The sequence below is a fragment of the Oncorhynchus kisutch genome, linkage group LG23 (assembly GCF_002021735.2).
Source record: "Oncorhynchus kisutch isolate 150728-3 linkage group LG23, Okis_V2, whole genome shotgun sequence".
Taxonomy (NCBI): Eukaryota; Metazoa; Chordata; class Actinopteri; order Salmoniformes; family Salmonidae; genus Oncorhynchus; species Oncorhynchus kisutch.
In genome coordinates this window covers 32363210-32382901 of record NC_034196.2, presented here as the reverse complement: position 1 = coordinate 32382901, position 19692 = coordinate 32363210, and the positions used below count along the sequence as shown (strand labels likewise).

The 19692-nt window shown below is 41.6% G+C and overlaps 1 protein-coding gene across 1 annotated transcript in view; it reads left to right on the top strand.

Moving 5' to 3' along the window:
• The first annotated feature begins 205 nt into the window (after nt 1-205).
• Nucleotides 206-19692, top strand: part of LOC109868807 (F-BAR domain only protein 2) — an 86733-nt gene continuing 67246 nt past the window's right edge. Inside the window, 1 exon segment of the mRNA XM_031802417.1 lies at nt 206-394. Coding sequence (XP_031658277.1) covers nt 362-394 — 33 coding nt within the window. The 5' untranslated portion in view covers nt 206-361.

Here is a 19692-nt window from a genome sequence, read left to right as displayed (position 1 = left end):
TAGCCAGGAAACCTTTCCTACCTTGGCTGACATGAATCACAGTGATTTAGAACGTTTAAATAATTATAGAACCAGTCTAGAATATCACTGCAGACCAGTAATTTGCCCAGTTCCTTTTTTGTTCCCGCTATGGGTGGCGCTGTTTCCTTGTCTCTGGATTTTGGAGAAGACGAAAGGCAACTGAATTGAATCTATCTGAAGGAGGTGGAGTCTGAGGTGGGGAGGGAGAAAAAAGAGTGAGGGAAAAGGAGAAAAAAAGGAGAAAAAGCACACAACAGAAAAGGGGAGGACATCGGTGCAATTGCGTGAATATTGGTTGAATTACATTGAAGAAAATAGTTGCAGAGAGGAAGAAACCAAGATGATAACGCCCTACTTCCTACAGAATTTCTGGGTAGGTTCTGCTTTTGTTTATTTTCTTTAGCCGGGTTAGTAGGCTAAATTGTTTAGCTCAAATCCCCTATCAGTCCCGCAAGTGGATGTGACAACCGGACATTGAGACATGTTCCACAATTCGCTTAAACCCGATTCATGCGGGATCTTGCTGGTGAAATAGAAGTATCTGGGTCAACACAATGTGTTAACCCATTGCCCAGCTACTTTTCTCGGCGAATATTATTTTGCCCCCCTGGATTGGGCCTCTGTGAATGCCATTTTACACGAGTGCTGAATTGAATCCACCCCTTGTCCGGTTGAATGGCTGTCACGGAGTGTCTTGAAATGTTTATGTATTTTTTTCCGTGGAACCCATTGGGGGTTTGTAGTTGTCATTCATAATCTCTACGTGTCAGTTTATTCCGTAATGAAGTTTTAGTGAGAGTCCAGACGTTTTAACAAGTGTGAGGGGGGGTTTATGCTAGTTGATTGTAACAGTGTTGCAACATTTGCCAGAATAAGAATGGCTACTTGTATTCAGCAACCCAACAGCAGACTAAAAACTATGGGTGACAGGGTTTTCAGTTGTGTGGCTCCTCCGCTAAGGAACGCACTTCCAGTTACTGTCGGGGCTGCTGTCTCTGGCCTCGTTGAAAGCACAGCCTGTGCTAAAGACTGAGCTGTTCAGAAAACTTTTAAGGCCATATGCTAATTATGTTCTCTGTCCACCAGATCTTGTTGTGTGCTTTTGTTTTTTGTGTGATTATTTTTAGTATTATTATAATATTTGTTTTTTTTCTTCAGTACTTTGGGTGTGAGAAGCGCTTTTCAAATTAAATGTAGTATTGTTATTATGTAGACATTTTACTGTAACAATGTTGCAGTTTTGCGTTACTGTGGAATGCCAGAACAATCAGAATGCATTCTCTCTTAGTGATCAGTTCTTTGTGGCTAAATTGTGAATGAACCTAGTTCCACTTAATTGATTATGTCATATGAAGGATTTTCCCATAATGTTATTTTGCATGTCAAGTGACATGGTTTAATTAGTCACTTGTTAAAATGTAACCACATTTTAAATGTTACTGAATTACTAATTTACTCCCACTTTCGTGGCTTACTAGATAAGTAGTTGAAAGGATAGGCCTACTTTCCTTTACTACAAAGCTATCTGTGTTCAAGATATTATGATATACAAGTGTGTCAATTCAGTCTCTGGGTATTCTATTTTACACCATGGGTCAACCATTTGCCAGATAACTTAAAATCTTGAATCCATATGTTAACTACTATTTGGTATTATGACTGCTTAGGCCCTAGGTGTGTACTAGGTGTGTACTAGGTGTGTACTAGGTGTGTACTAGGTGTGCTGCAGCCACCTACTGCTTTATTGACAGCCTAGTCTTTATTACAATGGACTTTGACAGGTTTTGTTTCATGCCAAATTTATGTCACATACATATACAGTAGGCCTACCATAACATGGCGTTTCCCTGACTGAAGGACACAGACAGAAAAGCAGACAGATGGATGGACGGACAGTGAATGTCGGCAGGTAGCCTAGAGGTTGAGTGTTGGACTAGTAACCGGAAGGTTGCAAGATCAAACCCCTGAGCTGACAAGGTAAAAATCTGTCGTTCTGCCCCTGAACAAAGCAGTTAACCCACTGTTCCTAGACCGTCATTGAAAATAAGAATTTGTTCTTAACTGACTTGCCTAGTTAAATCAAGGTAAAATGGAAAGAAATGTCATGGTGTGTAATCACAGGTGGTTGTTCTTGCATTCCACAGATGTTATCTTGAGATCATACGGAAGTGGCAGCCATGTCAGGCCAGTGTTGATGTCCTCTGTTATGTTTCATAACAATCATAACAGTCAGTCAGCTGGACTAACCGGACCCAGAAATGAGGTCCAGCTGAGGTGGAACTGTACAGTGGAGAGGAAGGAGGCCCAAAGTATGGGATACAGCACTGTGATTAGTCTGTGGTACAGCACTGTGATTAGTCTGTGGTACAGTAAGCTATGACTGTAGTTGATCCCTATCAATAAGGCTTAATTCATGACAGTAGAACTAGGCCTAATCTTGATGAAGATAATGTAGCCACAAACCACTGACTTCATGAAGACCTTTTTAAATATATTTATTTATGTATTAGAGGAACCGGTATATGATACAAGGAAATTATTTTCATAGAGAAGAGAAGAGCACAAGGTGTATTTTTACTCCTTACCAAGTTACAGTACATGGAAAGGAAGGAGGAAGATTTCTAACTGTTATTAGCCTAATGTGTAATAGCCTACTACACTGACTGTAGGCTACACAACTGATTGATCACTATCAAGTTTCTTAAGACAGTTGCCCTTATCTTGATGTAGATAAAAATATATATATATTTATGCTAAATAAATGCCACTGACTTGTTGAAGACCTTTTTTTAAATATATTTGTACTGGACTAGGGAAACCGGTATATGATAGGAGGAAATGAAGTGAAGACAGAAAGCCACAAGGTGTGTTTTTACTCTGACACATCACAAGCACTTTGATGTTCTCAAGTTTATGTTCTCAGGGAGAAAGGATTTGATCATGTCTGGTGACACAATCAAAATAAAAGTCCAGCATTGATCTCTTCAGAAAACATTAGGCCTAAGCTTGAATGTCTGTGTGTTCTGGTTAGTTTTATTTGTTTACTCTTGAAAGGCTAAAGGTCACAGATGTCTACTATATAATTTAGCCACAGCTAGTCAGTAAAATATAGGGCCTTTTTACCTAGTTTACTGAAATAAGCTCTGTGTCCTTAGTCATCTAACAGAGGTGTTTCTGACTATGCACATTAATAACTAGGCTATAGTGCCTACCTCTTGTATAGTTAATCTAATTGAATTGGGTAAGAGTGGTATCGTTGCAAAGCTTAAGCCATCTAAGGAAAAGGGAGAGAAGATGTGATGTGGTGCATGTACTGTATCTTTAAGGCTGAGGGAGACTAAGAGCCCTGCTATCCTCTCAACCTACCCTCTGTGCTTAGATACAAGCCCCAAGATCACAGTGGAAGCAGAGATCAGCTGTGTGGTTAAGATGCAGGACACACACACCCTCTCATATACACATTTTACTGAATTTCAAATGTGGACATGGCAGCATCTCTTCCCTCAGCTAAATAGTAACGTAGAGCTGTCATGGTACAACAGGATGCGTGAGATAATTAGTTCTATAATTTTGTAAAGCCCATATACTCTTCGTTCCAGTAACATGGATGGACCCAGAACTTAATTGAGCATCTGACCAATTACACAATACTTTAGTTTTGGGTTAACCTATATTACCCTCAGCTGAACAAACAAGTGTTTTAGGAATGAAGGAACATGGTCTCTGTGTGTTGCATCACTTGCTGTGTCACTGCTATGCTTCCCCTTCAATGGATGTGTTACCCACACACAGCAAGGACCTGTGTTTTAAATACATCTGTTACCTCTTTCTATTCTGATTTGTAATCTTTTCTCTATATTCCCAGAAGGTTAGGTTGAGAGAGCACTATAGTGTTGTGTGTAGGCAGGGCCTGTGTGTGTGGTGAACTGTCTGTCCCCCTCAGTGTTTCATGGGAAAATAAGATGGCAGTGTGATAAGCAAATAGAGCATCCCGGAGTCGCCTCTTCACTGTTGACATTGAGACTGGTGTTTTGCGGGTACTATTTAATGAAGCTAGCTGCCAGTTGATGACTTGTGAGGCGTCTGTTTCTCAAACTAGATGCTCTGATGTACTTGTCATCTTGCTCAGTTGTGCACCGGGGCCTCCCACTCCTCTTTCTATTCTGGTTAGGGCCAGTATTCACTGTTCTGTGAAGGGAGTAGTACACAGCTTTGAACGAGATCTTCAGTTTCTTGACAATTTCTCGCATGGAATAGCCTTCATTTCTCAGAACAAGAATAGACTGACGATTTTCAGAAGAAAGTTATTTGTTTCTTGCCATTTTGAGCCTGTAATTGAACCCACAAATGCTGATGCTCCAGATACTCAACTAGTCTAAAGAAGGCCATTTTTATTGCTTCTTTAATCAAATAAGAAAAACCTCCTTCACTCATGCTGCCAAACACCCTCGTAAAACTGACTATCCTACCGATCCTTGACTTCGGCGATGTTACAACATAGCCTCCAACACTCTACTCAGAAAATTGGATGCAGTCTATCACAGTGCCATCCATTTTGTCACCAAAGCCCCATATAATACCCACCACTGCTTCCTATATGCTCTCGTTGGCTGGTCCTTGCTATGTATTCGTCGCCATACCCACTGGCTCCAGGTCATCTATAAGTCTTTGCTAGGTAAAGCGCCACCTTATCTCAGCTCACTGGTCACCATAGCAACACCCACCCGTAGCACGCGCTCCAGCAAGTATATTTCACTGGTCATCCCCAAAGCCAACACCTACTTTGGCTGCCTTTCCTTCCAGTTCTCTGCTGCCAATGACTGGAACGAATCGCAAAAATCACTGAAGTTGGAGATTTATATCTCCCTCTCTAACTTTAAACAGCTGTCAGAGCAGCTTACTGATCGCCGCAGCTGTACACAGCCCATTTGTAAATAGCCCATCCAACCAACTACCGCCCTCATCGCCATGTTTTGTTTGTTTTTCTGCTCTTTTGCACACCAGTATTTCTACTTGCACATCCTCATCTGCACGTACAGTTGAAGTCGAGAGTTTACATACACTTAGGTTGGAGTCATTAAAACTCGCTTTCACTCCACAAATTTCTTGTTCACAAACTATAGTTTTGGCAATCGGTTAGGATATCTACTTTGTGTATGACACAAGTCATTTTTCCAACAATTGTTTACAGACAGATTATTTCACTTCCAGTGAATTGTATCACAATTCCAGTGGGTCAGAAGTTTATATACACTAAGTTGACTCTGCCTTTAAACAGCTTGGACAATTCCAGAAAATGATGTCCTGGCTTTAGAAGCTTCTGATAGGCTAATTGACATCATTTGATTCAATTGGAGGTGTACCTGTATTTCAAGGCCTACCTTCAAACTCAGTGCCTCTGCTTGATATCATGGGAAAATCAAAAGAAATCAGCCAAGACCTCAGAAAAGAATTGTAGACCTCCACAAGTCTGATTCATCATTTGGGGGCAATTTCCAAATGCCTGAAGGTACCATGTTCATCTGTACAGACAATAGTATGTAAGTATAAACTCCATGGGACCACGCAGCCTTCATACCACTCAGGAAGGAGACTCATTCTGTCTCCTAGAGATGAACGTACTTTGGTGCGAAAAGTGCAAATCAATCCCAGAACAACAGCAAAGGACCATATGAAGATGCTGGAGGAAACGGGTACAAAAGTATCTACAGTATATCCACAGTAAAATGAGTCCTATATCGACATAACCTGAAAGGCCGCTCAGCAAGGAAGAGGTCACTGCTCCAAAACTGCCATTAAAAAGCCAGACTACGATCTGAACTGCTTAGGGGACAAAGATTGTACTTTTTGGAGAAATGTCCTCTGGTCTGATGAAGCAAAAGTAGAACTGTTTGGACACCATGGCCATCGTTATGTTTGGAGGAAAAAGGGGGAGGCTTGCAAGCTGGGGGGGGGTGGGGGGGCAGCAGCGTCATGTTGTGGGGGTGCAATGCTGCAGGAGGGGCTGGTGCACTTCACAAAATAGATGGTATCATGAGAAAATAAAATGATGTAGATATATTGAAGCAACATCTCAAGATATCAGTCAGGAAGTTAAAGCTTGGTCGCAAATGGGTCTCCCAATGGACAATGACCCCAAGCTTGCTTCCAAAGTTGTAGCAAAATGTCTTAAGGACAACAAGGTCAAGGTATTGGAGTGGCCATCACAAAGCCCTGACCTCAATCCAAAAGAAAATTTATGGGCAGAACTGAAAAAGCATGTGCGAGCAAGGAGGCCTACAAACCTGACTCAGTTACACCAGCTCTGTCAGGAGGAATGGGCCAATATTCACCCAACTTATTGTGGGAAGCTTGTGAAAGGCTACCCTAAAAGTTTGACCCAAGTTAAACAATTTTAAAGGCAATTCTACCAAATAATAATTGAGTGTATGTAAACTTCTGACCCACTGGGAATGTGATGAAAGAAATAAAAGCTGAAATAAATCACTCTCTATTCTGACATTTCACATTTTTTAAATAAAGTGGTGATCCTAACTGACCTAAAACAGAGACATTTTACTCTAATTAAATGTCAGGAAAGGCTGCGTTTTAAATGTATTTGGCTAAAGTGTATGTACATTTCCTACATCAACTGTATATCACTCCAGTGTAAATTGTTAAATTGTAGTTACTTCGCCACTATTGGCCTATTTATTGCCTTACCTCCTTCACTTGCACACACTGTATACAGATTGTTCTATTGTGTTATTGACTGTACATTTGTTTATCCCATGTGTAACTTTGTTGTTTTTGCCGAACTGGTTTGCTTTATCTTGGCCAGGCCGCAGTTGTAAATGAGAACTTGTTCTCAACTGGCCTACCTGGTGAAATAAAAAAATAAATACAAATATTGGTCACATACACATGGTTAGCAGATGTTAATGCGCGTGTAGCGAAATGCTTGTGCTTCTAGTTCCGACAGTGCAGTAATATCTAACAAGTAATCTAACAATTTCACAACAACTACCTTACACACACACACACAAATGTATGAAATGGATGAATAAGAATATGTACATACAAATATATGGATGAGCGATGGCCGTGCGGCATGGGCAAGATGCAGTAGATGGTATAGAATACAGTATATCAAATCAAATGTATTTATATAGCCCTTCGTACATCAGCTGATATCTCAAAGTGCTGTACAGAAACCCAGCCTAAAACCCAAAACAGCAAGCAATGCATGTGTAGAAGCACGGTGGCTAGGAAAAACTCCCTAGAAAGGCCAAAACCTAGGAAGAAACCTAGAGAGGAACCAGGCTGTGTGGGGTGGCCAGTCCTCTTCTGGCTGTGCCGGGTGGAGATTATAACAGAACATGGCCAAGATGTTCAAATGTTCATAAATGACCAGCATGGACAAATAATATTATTATTATTATTATTATTATTATTAAGGCAGAACAGTTGAAACTGGAGCAGCAGCAAGGCCAGGTGGACTGGGGACAGCAAGGAGTCATCATGTCAGGTAGTCCTGGGGCATGGTCCTAGGGCTCAGGTCCTCCGAGAGAGAGAAAGAAGGAGAGAATTAAAGAGGGAAGGAGAGAATTAGAGAATGCACACTTAGATTCACACAGGACACCGAATAGGACAGGATAAGTACTCTATATATAATAAACTGACCCCAGCCCCCCGAAACAAACTACTGCAGCATAAATACTGGAGGCTGAGACAGGAGGGGTCAGGAGACACTGTGGCCCCATCCGAGGACACCCCCGGACAGGGCCAAACAGGAAGGATATAACCCCACCCACTTTGCCATATATACATATGAGATGAGTAATGTAGGTTATGTAATCCTTATATAAAGTGGCATTGTTTAAAGTGACTAGTGATACATTTATTACATCCACTTATTAAACTGGCTTGAGATTTGAGTCAGTATGTTGGCAGCAGCCACTCAATGTTAGTGATGGCTGTTTAACAGTCCTGGAGGGCAGGTAGTTTGCCCCCGGTGATGCGTTGTGCAGACCTCACTACTAGAGTTCGGCCGATTATGATTTTTCACTACCGATTTATTGGAGGACCAAAAAAAGCCGATACCGATTTAATCGGACAATTGTTTTTTCCCCCATTTTTTTAAAGGTATTTATTTGTAATAATGACAATTACAACAATACTGAATGAACACTTATTTTTAACTTAATATAATGCATCAATAAAATCCATTTAGCCTCAAATAAATAATGGAACATGTTCAATTAGCTTTAAATAATGCAAAAACAAAGTGTTGGAGAAGTAAAAGTGCAATATATGCCATGTAAAAAAGCTAACGTTTGAGTTCCTTGCTCAGAACATGAGAACATATGAAAGTTGGTGGTTCCTTTTAACATGAGACTTCAATATTCCAAGGTAAGAGGTTTTAGGTTGTAGTTAACTTAAGTTATAGGGGGCAGCATTTTCACTTGGATAAATAGCGTGCCCAATTTCAACTTCCTGCTACTCATGCCAAGAATATAAGATATACATATTACTCATAGATTTCGATAGAAAACACTCTGAAGTTTCTAAAACTGTTTGAATCATTTCTGTGAGTATAACAGAACTTATGTAGCAGGCAAAACCCCGAGGACTAACCGTTCAGAATTTTTGTTGTTGTTGAGGTCTCTGTTCAGTGAGTTCTCATTGGGAAACAATATTTCTTAGGAACTTGTTTTCAGTTCCTACCGCTTCCACTGGATGTCACCAGTCTTTGGAATTTGGTTGAGGTTATTCCTTTGTGCAATGAAGAAGTACGGCCATCTAGGAACTGCGTAACACTGAGAGTTGCACAAGACTGGAAAAGTAGCTTGGTTTCTTGTCTTCCTGTATTGAACACAGACCCGTTTTCAATTTGATCGACTAACGTTTAAAAATACCTAAAGTTGTATTACAAAAGTAATTTGAAATGTTTTGGCAACGTTTACAGGCAATGTTTGAAATATTTTGTAGTGATGTTGCGCTGTTTCTTTTCTGGATCAAACGCACCAAATAAATTGACATTTTGGATATATATGGATGGAATTAATCGAACAAAAGGACCAATTGTGATGTTTATGGGACATATTGGAGTGCCAACAAAAGAAGCTCGTCAAAGGTAAGCCATGTTTTATATTTTATTTCTGCGTTTTGTGTAGCGCCTGCAAGGTTGAAAAATGCTACCCTCTTTGTTTACTGTTGTGCTATCATCAGATAATAGCTTCTTATGCTTTTGCCGAAAAGCCTTTTTAAAATCTGACACGTTGGCTGGATTCACGAGTGTAGCTTTAATTTAGTATCTTACATGTGTTATTTAATGAAAGCACTGCATTTTCCCTTGCTTTTGGCCAAGTGGGACGTAAGCATCCCCTACACCATAAGAAGTTAATATAGTATTTATAGGACTACTTCTCTCTATACCATTTGTATTTCATATACCTTTGACTATTGGAGGCACTATAGTATTGCCATTGTAACAGTATAGCTTCCGTCCCTCTCCTCGCCCCTACCTGGGCTCGAACCAGGAACCTATAAACAACAGCCACACTCGAAGCAGTGTTACCCATCGCTCCACAAAAGCCGCGGCCCTTGCAGAGCAAGGGGAATAACTACTCCAAGTCTCAGAGCGAGTGACGTTTGAAACTCTATTAGCGCACACCCAGCCAACTAGCTAGCCATTTCACGTCGCTTACACCAGCCATTAGGCTGATAGGCTTGAAGTCATAAACAGCGCTGTGCTTGCGAAGAGCTGCTGGCAAAACGCCCGAAAGTGCAGTTTGAATGAATGCTTACGAGCCTGCTGCTGCCTACCATCGCTCAGTCAGACTGCTCTATCAAATCAGACTTAATTATAACATAATAACACACAGAAATATGAGCCTTTGGTCATTAATATGGTCGAATCCGGAAACTATCATTTCAAGATTTTTTTTTATTTATTTCAGTGAAATACGGAACCGTTCTGTATTTTATCTAACGGGTGGCATTCCTAAGTCTAAATATTCCTGTTACATTGCACAACATTCTTAACAACAACTTAACATATGTCATAATTATGTAAAATTCTGGCAAATTAGTTTGCAATGAGCCAGGCAGCCCAAACTGTTGCATATACCCTGACTCTGCGTGCAATGAACGCAAGAGAAATGACACAATTTCTCTTAGCTAAATATGCAGGTTTAAAAATATATACTTCTGGGTATTGATTTTAAGAAAGGCATTGGTGTTTATGGTTAGGTACAGTCGTCCAACGATTGTGCTTTTTTTTCGCAAATGCATTTTTGTTAAATCATCCCCCAGCATTGCATCGACTATATGCAATGCAGGACACGCTAGATAAACTAGTAATATCATCAACCATGTGTAGTTATAACTAGTGATTTATGATTGATAGATTTTTTTTAATAAGAAGTTTAATGCTAGCCTGCAACTTACCTTGGCTTCTACTGCATTCGCGTAACAGGCAGGCTCCTCGTGGAGTGCAATGAGAGGCAGGTGGTTAGAGCTATGGACTAGTTAACTGTAAGGTTGCAAGATTGGATCCCCCGAGCTGACAATGTGAAAATATGTCATTCTGCCTCTGATCAAGGCAGTTAACCCACCTAGGCCATCATTGAAAGTAAGAATGTGCTCATAACTGACACTCTAGTTAAATAAAGGTATACAATTGCCGTCCAAAAATACGGATTTCCGATTGTTATGAATAATTGGGTCCGATTTCAAGTTATCGGCCATTCCGATTAATTGGTCGACCTCTACTCACTACCCTCTGGAGATTCCTGCGGTTGTGGGCGGAGCAGTTGCCGTACCAGGTGGGGATGCTCTCAATTGTGCATCTGTAAAAGTTTGAGTGTTTTCTGTGACAAGCCACATTTCTTCAGTATCTTGAGGTTCAAGAGGCGCTATTGCGCCATCTTCACCACGCTGTCTGTGTGGGTGGACCATTTCAGTTTCAGTGATGTGTATGCCGAGGAACTTTACACCTTCTCCACTACTGTCCCGTCGATGTGGATAGGGGGGTGCTCCCTCTGCTGTTTCCTGAAGTCCACAATCCTCTCCTTTGTTTCGTTGACGTTGAGTGTGAGGTTATTTTCCTGACACCACACTCCGAGTGCCCTCACCTCCTCCATGTAGGCTGTCTTGTCGTTGGTGATCAAGCCTACCACTGTAGTGTTGTCTGCAAACTTAATGATCAAGTTGGAGGCGTGCATGGCCACGCAGTCATGGGTGATCAGGGAGTACAGGAGAGGGCTGAGAACGCACCCTTGTGGGGCCCCAGAGTTGATGATCAGCGGGGTGGAGATGTTGTTTCCTACCCTCACCACCTGGGGGCGGCCCGTCAGGAAGTCCAGGACCCAGTTGCACAGGGCGGGCTCGAGACTCAGGGTCTCGAGCTTCATGATGAGTTTGGAGGGTACTATGGTGTTAAATGCTGAGCTGTAGTCAATGAACAGCATTCTTACATAGGTATTCGTCTTGTCCAGATGGGTTAGGGCAGTGTGCAGTGTGATTGCGTCGTCTGTGGACCTATCGGGGCGGTAAGTAAATTGGAGTGGGTCTAGGGTGTCCGGTAGGGAGGAGGTGATATGATCCTTGACTAGTCTCTCAAAGCACTTCATGATGACTGAAGTGAGTGCTACGGGGTGATAGCCGTTTAGCTCAGTTACCTTAGCTTTCTTGAGGACAGGAACAATGGTTGCCCTCTTGAAGCATATGGGCACACCAGACTGGAACAGGGATTGATTGAATGTCTGTAAACACACCAGCCAGCTGGTCTGCGCATGCTCTGAGGACGCAGCTTGGGATGCCGTCTGGGCCAGCAGCCTTGCGAGGGTTAACACGTTTTAAATGTTTTACTCACGTTGTCCACGGTGAAGGAGAGCCCACAGGTTTTCGTAGCGGGCCATGTCAGTGGCACTGTATTGTCCTGAAAGTGAGCAAAGAAGTTGTTTTAATTTGTCTGGGAGCAAGACGTCGGTGTCTGCGACGGAGCTGGTTTTCTTGTAATCCGTGATTGACTGTAGATTGGCATGCTGCTATCAATCCACGGTGTCTGGCTAGGGAAGGTTTTAATAGTCACTGTGGGTACAACATCAACGATGCACTTGCTAATAAACTCGCTCACCGAGTCAGTGCATACATCAATGTTGTTGTCTGAGGATATTCGGAACATATCCCAGTCCACATGATCAACGCAATCTTGAAGCGTGGAATCTGATTGGTCGGACCAGCATTGAACAGACCTGAGCACGGGTGTTTCCTGTTTTAGTTTCTATAGCCTTGGAGCAATAAAATTGAGTCATGGTCAGATTTGCCGAAAGGAGGGCGGCGAAGGGCTTGCACCCAGCTACAATAAATGCAGCATCAGGATATGTTTTCCTGTCTACATAGAGTCCAGTGAAGTTCTTTCAGGGACGTTGAGGTATCTGCTTGTGTGGGGGGGATATAGACTGCTGTGATTATAAGAGAATTCTCTTGGTAGATAATGTGGTCGGCATTTGATTGTAAGGAATTCTAGGTCAGGTGAACAAAAGGACTTGAGTTCCTGTATGTTGTTATGATTGCACCACATCTCGTTAATCATAAGGCATAAACCCCCGCCCTCCTTCTTACCAGAGAGATGTTTGTTTCTGACAGCGCGATGCGGGATGAAACTGGGTGGCTTTACGGATTCTGATAACATATCCCGAGTGAGCCATGTTTCCGTGAAACAAAGAATGTAACAGTCTGATGTCTTTCTGGAAGATAACCCTTGCTTGAATTTTGTCTACCTTGTCAAGAGACTGGACATTGGCGAGTAGTATACTCGGGAGCGATGTGCCCATCTACAGAGCCTGACGAGAAGACCGCTCCGTCTGCCCCTTCTGTGGCGCCATTGTTTTGGGTTGCCTACTGGGATCAGATCTATTGTCCTGGGTGGTGGTCCGAACAGAGGATCCGCTTAGGGAAAGTCGAATTCCTGCTCGTAATTTTGGTAAGTTAACGTTGTTCTTATATCCAATAGTTCTTCCTGGCTGTATGTAATAAGACTTAAGATTTCCTGGGGTAACAATGTAAGAAATAATACATAAAAAAAACCGAAATACTGCATAGTTTCCTGAAGCGAGGCGACCATCTCTGTCGACGCCAACAGTTTTCAGCTGTGCTAACAGAATTGCAAAAGGGCTTTCTAATGATCAATTATCCTTTTAAAATTATAAAATTTGATTAGCTAACACGACGTACCATTGGAACACCAGAGTGATGGTTGCTGATAATGGGCCTCTGTACGCCTATGTAGATATTCCATTTGAACAAATCAGCTGTTTCCAGCTAAAATAGTCATTTACAACATTAACAATGTCTACAATGTACTTCTGATCAATTTAATGTTATTTTAATGGACCAAAAAATATGCTTTTCTTTCAAAAACAATGATATTTTTAAGTGACCCCAAAGTTTTGAATGGTAATGTAAATGCAACATGCATTAACAGCGTTACAGTTCATATAAGGAAATCTGTCAATTTAAATGAATTCATTAGGCCTTAATCTATGGATTTCACATGACTGGGAATACAGATATGCATCTGTTGGTCACAAATACCTTTAAAAAAAAAAGTAGGAACGTGGATCAGAGAACCAGTCAGTATCTGGTGTGACCACCATTTGCCTCATGCAGCTCAACACATCCCCTTCGCATAGAGTTGATCAGACTGTTGATTGTGGCCTGTGGAATGTTTTCCGAATTCCTTCAATGGCTGTGCGAAGTTGCTGGATATTGGTGTGAACTGGAACACATGTCGAACACGTCAACCCAGAGCATCCCAAACATGCTCAATGTGTGACATGTCTGGTAAGTATGTAGGCCATGGAAGAACTGGGACATTTTCAGCTTCCAGGAATTGTGTACAGATCCTTGCGACATGGGGCCGTCCATTATCATGCTGAAACATGAGGTGATGGCGGCGGATTAATGGGTCTCAGGACCTCTTCACGGTATGTCTGTGCATTCAAATTGCCATGGATAAAATGCAATTGTGTTCGTTGTCAGTAGCTTATGCCTGCGCATACCTAAACCCCACTACCACCATGGGGCACTCTGTTCACGACATTGAAGTTTCCTAAAATGAGGTTGGAGGTGGCTTATGGTAGAGAAATTAACATTCAATTCTCTCGCAACTGGTGGACATTCCTGCAGTCAGCATGCCAATTGCATGCTCCCTCAACTTGAGACATCTGTGGCATTGTGTTGAGACAAAACTGCACATTTTAGAGTAGCCTTTTATAGACCCCAGCATAAGCTGCACCTGTGTAAGGATCATGCTGTTTAATCAGCTTTTTGATAATCCATCCACCTGACAGGTGTGGCATTTCTTGGCAAAGAAGAAATGCTCACAAACAGGGATGTATACACATTTGTGGCTAAAATTTGAGAGAAATAAGCTCTTTGTGTGTTGGGGAAATTTCTGGGATCTTTTATTTCAGCTCATGAAACATGGGAGAAATACTTCAAATGTTGTGTTTTTATATTTTTGTTCAGTGTATTAGACCACACACACACACAAGGCCTAGCTACAGTACCATAGCCTCTGCCCTCTTCCTCCCTGTAAAGAGCCACTGTCCAAATAATAAGGTCTGCCTTTGTTTGTCTTGCCTTTTATTTGTTCTCCTCCACTGAGCATGGACTGTGGTCATCACAAAATATCATGGCAGACATCGGATAGGGTAGCTCCTCTCTCTCCATGCTACTGTATTCGACACATGACAAATTAAATGTGATTTAATCTCTAACTCTGTAGAAAGGAATAGCATGTTTTTGTTTTGGGTTGTAGCCATGAGGTTGAGTTGTGAGGTCAACTGACATGGGGCCTAGCCTTGTGAGAGGAGAGCTGGAGGAGTCTCTTCACTCTCCCCTGGCATCTGTGGTTGGGAGGTTTAGGTCAACATTGAGTTGGGTAACTTGGGTTACATGGGAAAGGCTACTTTCAGAGTTGAGTCAATTGATATTTTACCTCATAAGGTCAATAACTAGCCAGAGTTTCTACTGGTCAGGTCACGTTGTTAGGGAAGCTCCTGGCCCAAGACAATTGTATCTGGGAGCACCTTGGAAAATCAGCTATTCCTCTAATGACAGAATGGTTGATTTATGGGGGTGTTGTGGAGACGGTGGTAAAATATATAAGCCTAGAATGGAAGGAGCTACATGATCATGTTGTGAATAGAGTACAATGAGGAGGCGGCCTTGCCCATAGACCAGCCTTCTGTTTCAGACAGGGGGGTTAGCTCAGTTTGTTCACAATGCCTGGAGGAGAAGGGGAGATGTCCTGTTTGTGTAGTGTGGCTAGACGGTAGTTGTACTTGCCATGATTTATTGTATATGCGTAATAATGTTAATATGCCTCGCAGACATTCTGTAATCACACGACCATCGGCAGGCAGACATTCTGTAATCACACGACCATCGGCAGGCAGACATTCTGTAATCACACGACCATCGGCAGGCAGATATTCCGACAGTGTTATAAAGGTGTCTTGGTTTACACATGTTGTGAAAAGAGCCCAAGTTGTTAAACAATTTGTATGTTGATGTAGTGCCCATCACTTACTAATGTTTAAACCTCTGTGTTGAAAAGTTGTGTTTTTACTGCTGTCCCAGACAAGTTTTTGTTTTTGACTACTCAATGCTTGTTTCTGACCGGGTTAAAGACTCAATCTGAGGGCTTCTAATTTCATTTTTGAGCAGTCCCAGATGTTTTCAAACAGGTTTGATTTTATTGACACAATCTGCAATGACAAGTTTTCAGAACGTGATCAGCAATAGCCAATGAGAGCTGGCCAGAGAAGAAGCCAGTGAGATGCTGACGTTGTATCACATCACCCAGAATGTGTAGACTCTGGAGCAGGAGCTATGACTACTACTAGTATGTGTATTGTACTTGCCTTTAACCAAAGTGTCTCATCTTTACAGCTTTGAAGTTCACAAGCCATGTTATTCAATTCAAAACGTTGGCTAGATCTTTCACCTCTGTATGGCAAGCGTGAATATCTAACTGAACCTTTATGAGGCTGCTTTGAGCCACAGCTCGTAGCTACGTTAAATCGTATCACATCATTGTTTGGTATAGAGAACCCTCACGACCAAGTGAAGAATCGTATTATGTGTGACACGTCTGTGCCAGATGGTTAGCTTGCGCAACAATATGTTGGCAGCCCAAAACAACTACAGGAAAGACAGTTGTTCAATGTGAGAGGCTCAGTGAGGTTAGGATTTTGAAAGTCCTGTAGTGTACACTGGGCTTTTCTGCCACCACAGAAACGGACCCTGGGCTTGTTCTAACATGAGCACCTGCGAATCTAAGGCCATGCTTGTGCTGCTGTTGTGGGAGTGGTAGCGAAGGAGCCTTTTAATTTGCATGAAATTAACATATATTAATATGAGCATTCCATGTCAACAGAATTATGCTTTGACTCAGCTTTTTCACTTTAAAATGTATACCAAACAAAAGCCATTGATTTCATATAGGGCTGTCCCCTACCTAAAAAAATTATTGGTCAACCGAAAGTCGTCTGTTCTTTCTTCGACTAACTGCCTAACAACCAAACAATCGATCAGTTGACTAATTGCAGTCAGCCCAAATTTCAAAGTTTAATTCTATGCTCAAGGACTACCTTTAACAATTTCCACAGAAAAATGTACTATAACTCATTTAGTGGAAGAACTGTGCAGATGCAAACTTTGGAAACGGAATTACGGCAAAATCTCTCACGTTTTTATGTGACCACATTTTCCAAAAACTCTTATCAGCTCTGAATTAAGATTCAAAGATGTCTTTAAAAGAAGGGGGTGTCTGCTATGACATGGCACCTTCTGTTTTGGTTATTAAACCAGGCCTGCAGGAAGTGAAGTGGATTTAAACCCGGTAACAGAATTACATCATGGCTCTGTGATCTGTACAACACAGAAATGCATAATTATGGATATGAATGTCATTTCTCTTCATGTTTTAATACGTTTGGACATCACATTGCAGCACAGTAGAGTGCAGTACAATACAGCACAATGTACTATATTTCTCTATACTGGACTGTACTCTAATGTGCTCTGCATACTGGACTGTGCTATCCAAACTTGTGAAACACGTGTTTATGATGGGTTCAGATTTGGTCCAGTCCATCTGTAGACATTTAACATCAAGGGTGGACTGACCAAATTTCAATGACTTTTCAGCATCCATGGATGTTAATAAATGGAAAGAGGAGGCTCATGGGTAGGTGTCAGTAAGAACTGGGAGAGGCTGTCCAGACTGTTTTAAGACGGGGAGAGGGGAAGAACATGTTATGAGCTGAACACTATGCCAGTGGAAGGGAAGACAGTAGCCCAACTGGTTTGTGACATCCCATAGTAGCCAATTCAGTTGCAGTAACTGTCACCCAACTGGTTTGTGACATCCCATAGTAGCCAATTCAGTTGCAGTAATTCCTTAACTGATTTGGTAACATAATTACGAGTTTTAATTACGTAATTCATAAACAGTAATATCACTAATAACTAATTGGTAGGTCTACCATTACTTGTTACTTCTGTGAACGTTCAATATCCTCACTTCTCACGAGGGAGAGAAATGAGAAAATATCTTCAAGATACAGTGCCTTGCGAAAGTATTCGGCCCCCTTGAACTTTGCGACCTTTTGCCACATTTCAGGCTTCAAACAGAAAGATATAAAACTGTATTTTTTTGTGAAGAATCAACAACAAGTGGGACACAATCTTGAAGTGGAATGACATTTATGGGATATTTCAAACTTTTTTAACAATTTCAGATCACTGAAATTGGGCGTGCAAAATTATTCAGCCCCCTTAAGTTAATACTTTGTAGTATTTTGCTGCGATTACAGCTGTAAGTCGCTTGGGGTATGTCTCTATCAGTTTTTCACATCGAGAGACTGAATTTTTATCCCATTCCTCCTTGCAAAACAGCTCGAGCTCAGTGAGGTTGGATGGAGAGTTTTTGTGAACAGCAGTTTTCAGTTCTTTCCACAGATTCTCGATTGGATTCAGGTCTGGACTTTGACTTGGCCATTCTAACACCTGGATATGTTTATTTTTGAACCATTCCATTGTAGATTTTGCTTTATGTTTTGGATCATTGTCTTGTTGGAAGACAAATCTCTGTCCCAGTCTCAGGTCTTTTGCAGACTCCATCAGGTTTTCTTCCAGAATGGTCCTGTATTTGGCTCCATCCATCTTCCCATCAATTTTAACCATCTTCCCTGTCCCTGTTGAAGAAAAGCAGGCCCAAACCATGATGCTGCCACCACCATGTTTGACAGTGGGGATGGTGTGGTCAGGGTGATGAGCTGTGTTGCTTTTACGCCAAACATAACGTTTTGTATTGTTGCCAAAAAGTTCAATTTTGGTTTCATCTGACCAGAGCACCTTCTTCCACATGCTTGGTGTGTCTCCCAGGTGGCTTGTGGCAAACTTTAAACGACACTATTTATGGATATCTTTAAGAAATGGCTTTCTTTTTACCACTCTTCCATAAAGGCCAGATTTGTGCAATATACGACTGATTGTTGTCCTATGGACAGAGTCTCCCACCTCAGCTGTAGATCTCTGCAGTTCATCCAGAGTGATCATGGGCCTCTTGGCTGCATCTCTGAGTAGTCTTCTCCTTGTATGAGCTGAAAGTTTAGAGGGACGGCCAGGTCTTGGTAGATTTGCAGTGGTCTGATACTCCTTCCATTTCAATATTATCGCTTGCACAGTGCTCCTTGGGATGTTTAAAGCTTGGGAAATCTTTTTGTATCCAAATCCGGCTTTAAACTTCTTCACAACAGTATCTCGGACCTGCCTGGTGTGTTCCTTGTTCTTCATGATGCTCTCTGTACTTTTAACGGACCTCTGAGACTATCACAGTGCAGGTGCATTTATACGGAGACTTGATTACACACAGGTGGATTGTATTTATCATCATTAGTCATTTAGGTCAACATTGGATCATTCAGAGATCCTCACTGAACTTCTGGAGAGAGTTTGCTGCACTGAAAGTAAGGGGGCTGAATAATTTTCCACGCCCAATTTTTCAGTTTTTGATTTGTAAAAAAAGTTTGAAATATCCAATAAATGTCGTTCCACTTCATGATTGTGTCCCACTTGTTGTTGATTCTTCACAAAAAAATACAGTTTTATATCTTTATGTTTGAAGCCTGAAATGTGGCAAAAGGTCGCAAAGTTCAAGGGGGCCGAATACTTTCGCAAGGCACTGTATGTGTGGTTTAGGTAAAGGTAAACAATTTCTCCAAAACTAATGTGTTGACATCGGTCTTTACGTCAACATTATTTTTTTGTGATGTATTTCAGATACCGTAAGAATTTAATGTAGATATTTTCTAATTTCCTAAAATTAAAGACTAATGAATTTCATTTTAAACCCAATTTGATGTGCTCCTATGAACCTCACATGTTGGTGCTCATGGGTCCTTTTTAAAAAATGTATTTTTTTTCATTTCTCCCCAATTTCATTATCCAATTCTCTTGGCGGACTCGGGAGAGGCGAAGGTTGAGAGCCATGCATCCAAAACATGACCTGCCAAGCTTCACTGCTTCTTGACACACTGCTTGCTTAGCCAGCCGCACCAGTGTGTCAGAGGAAACACTGTCCAACTGACAACCAAGTCAGCTTGCAGGCGC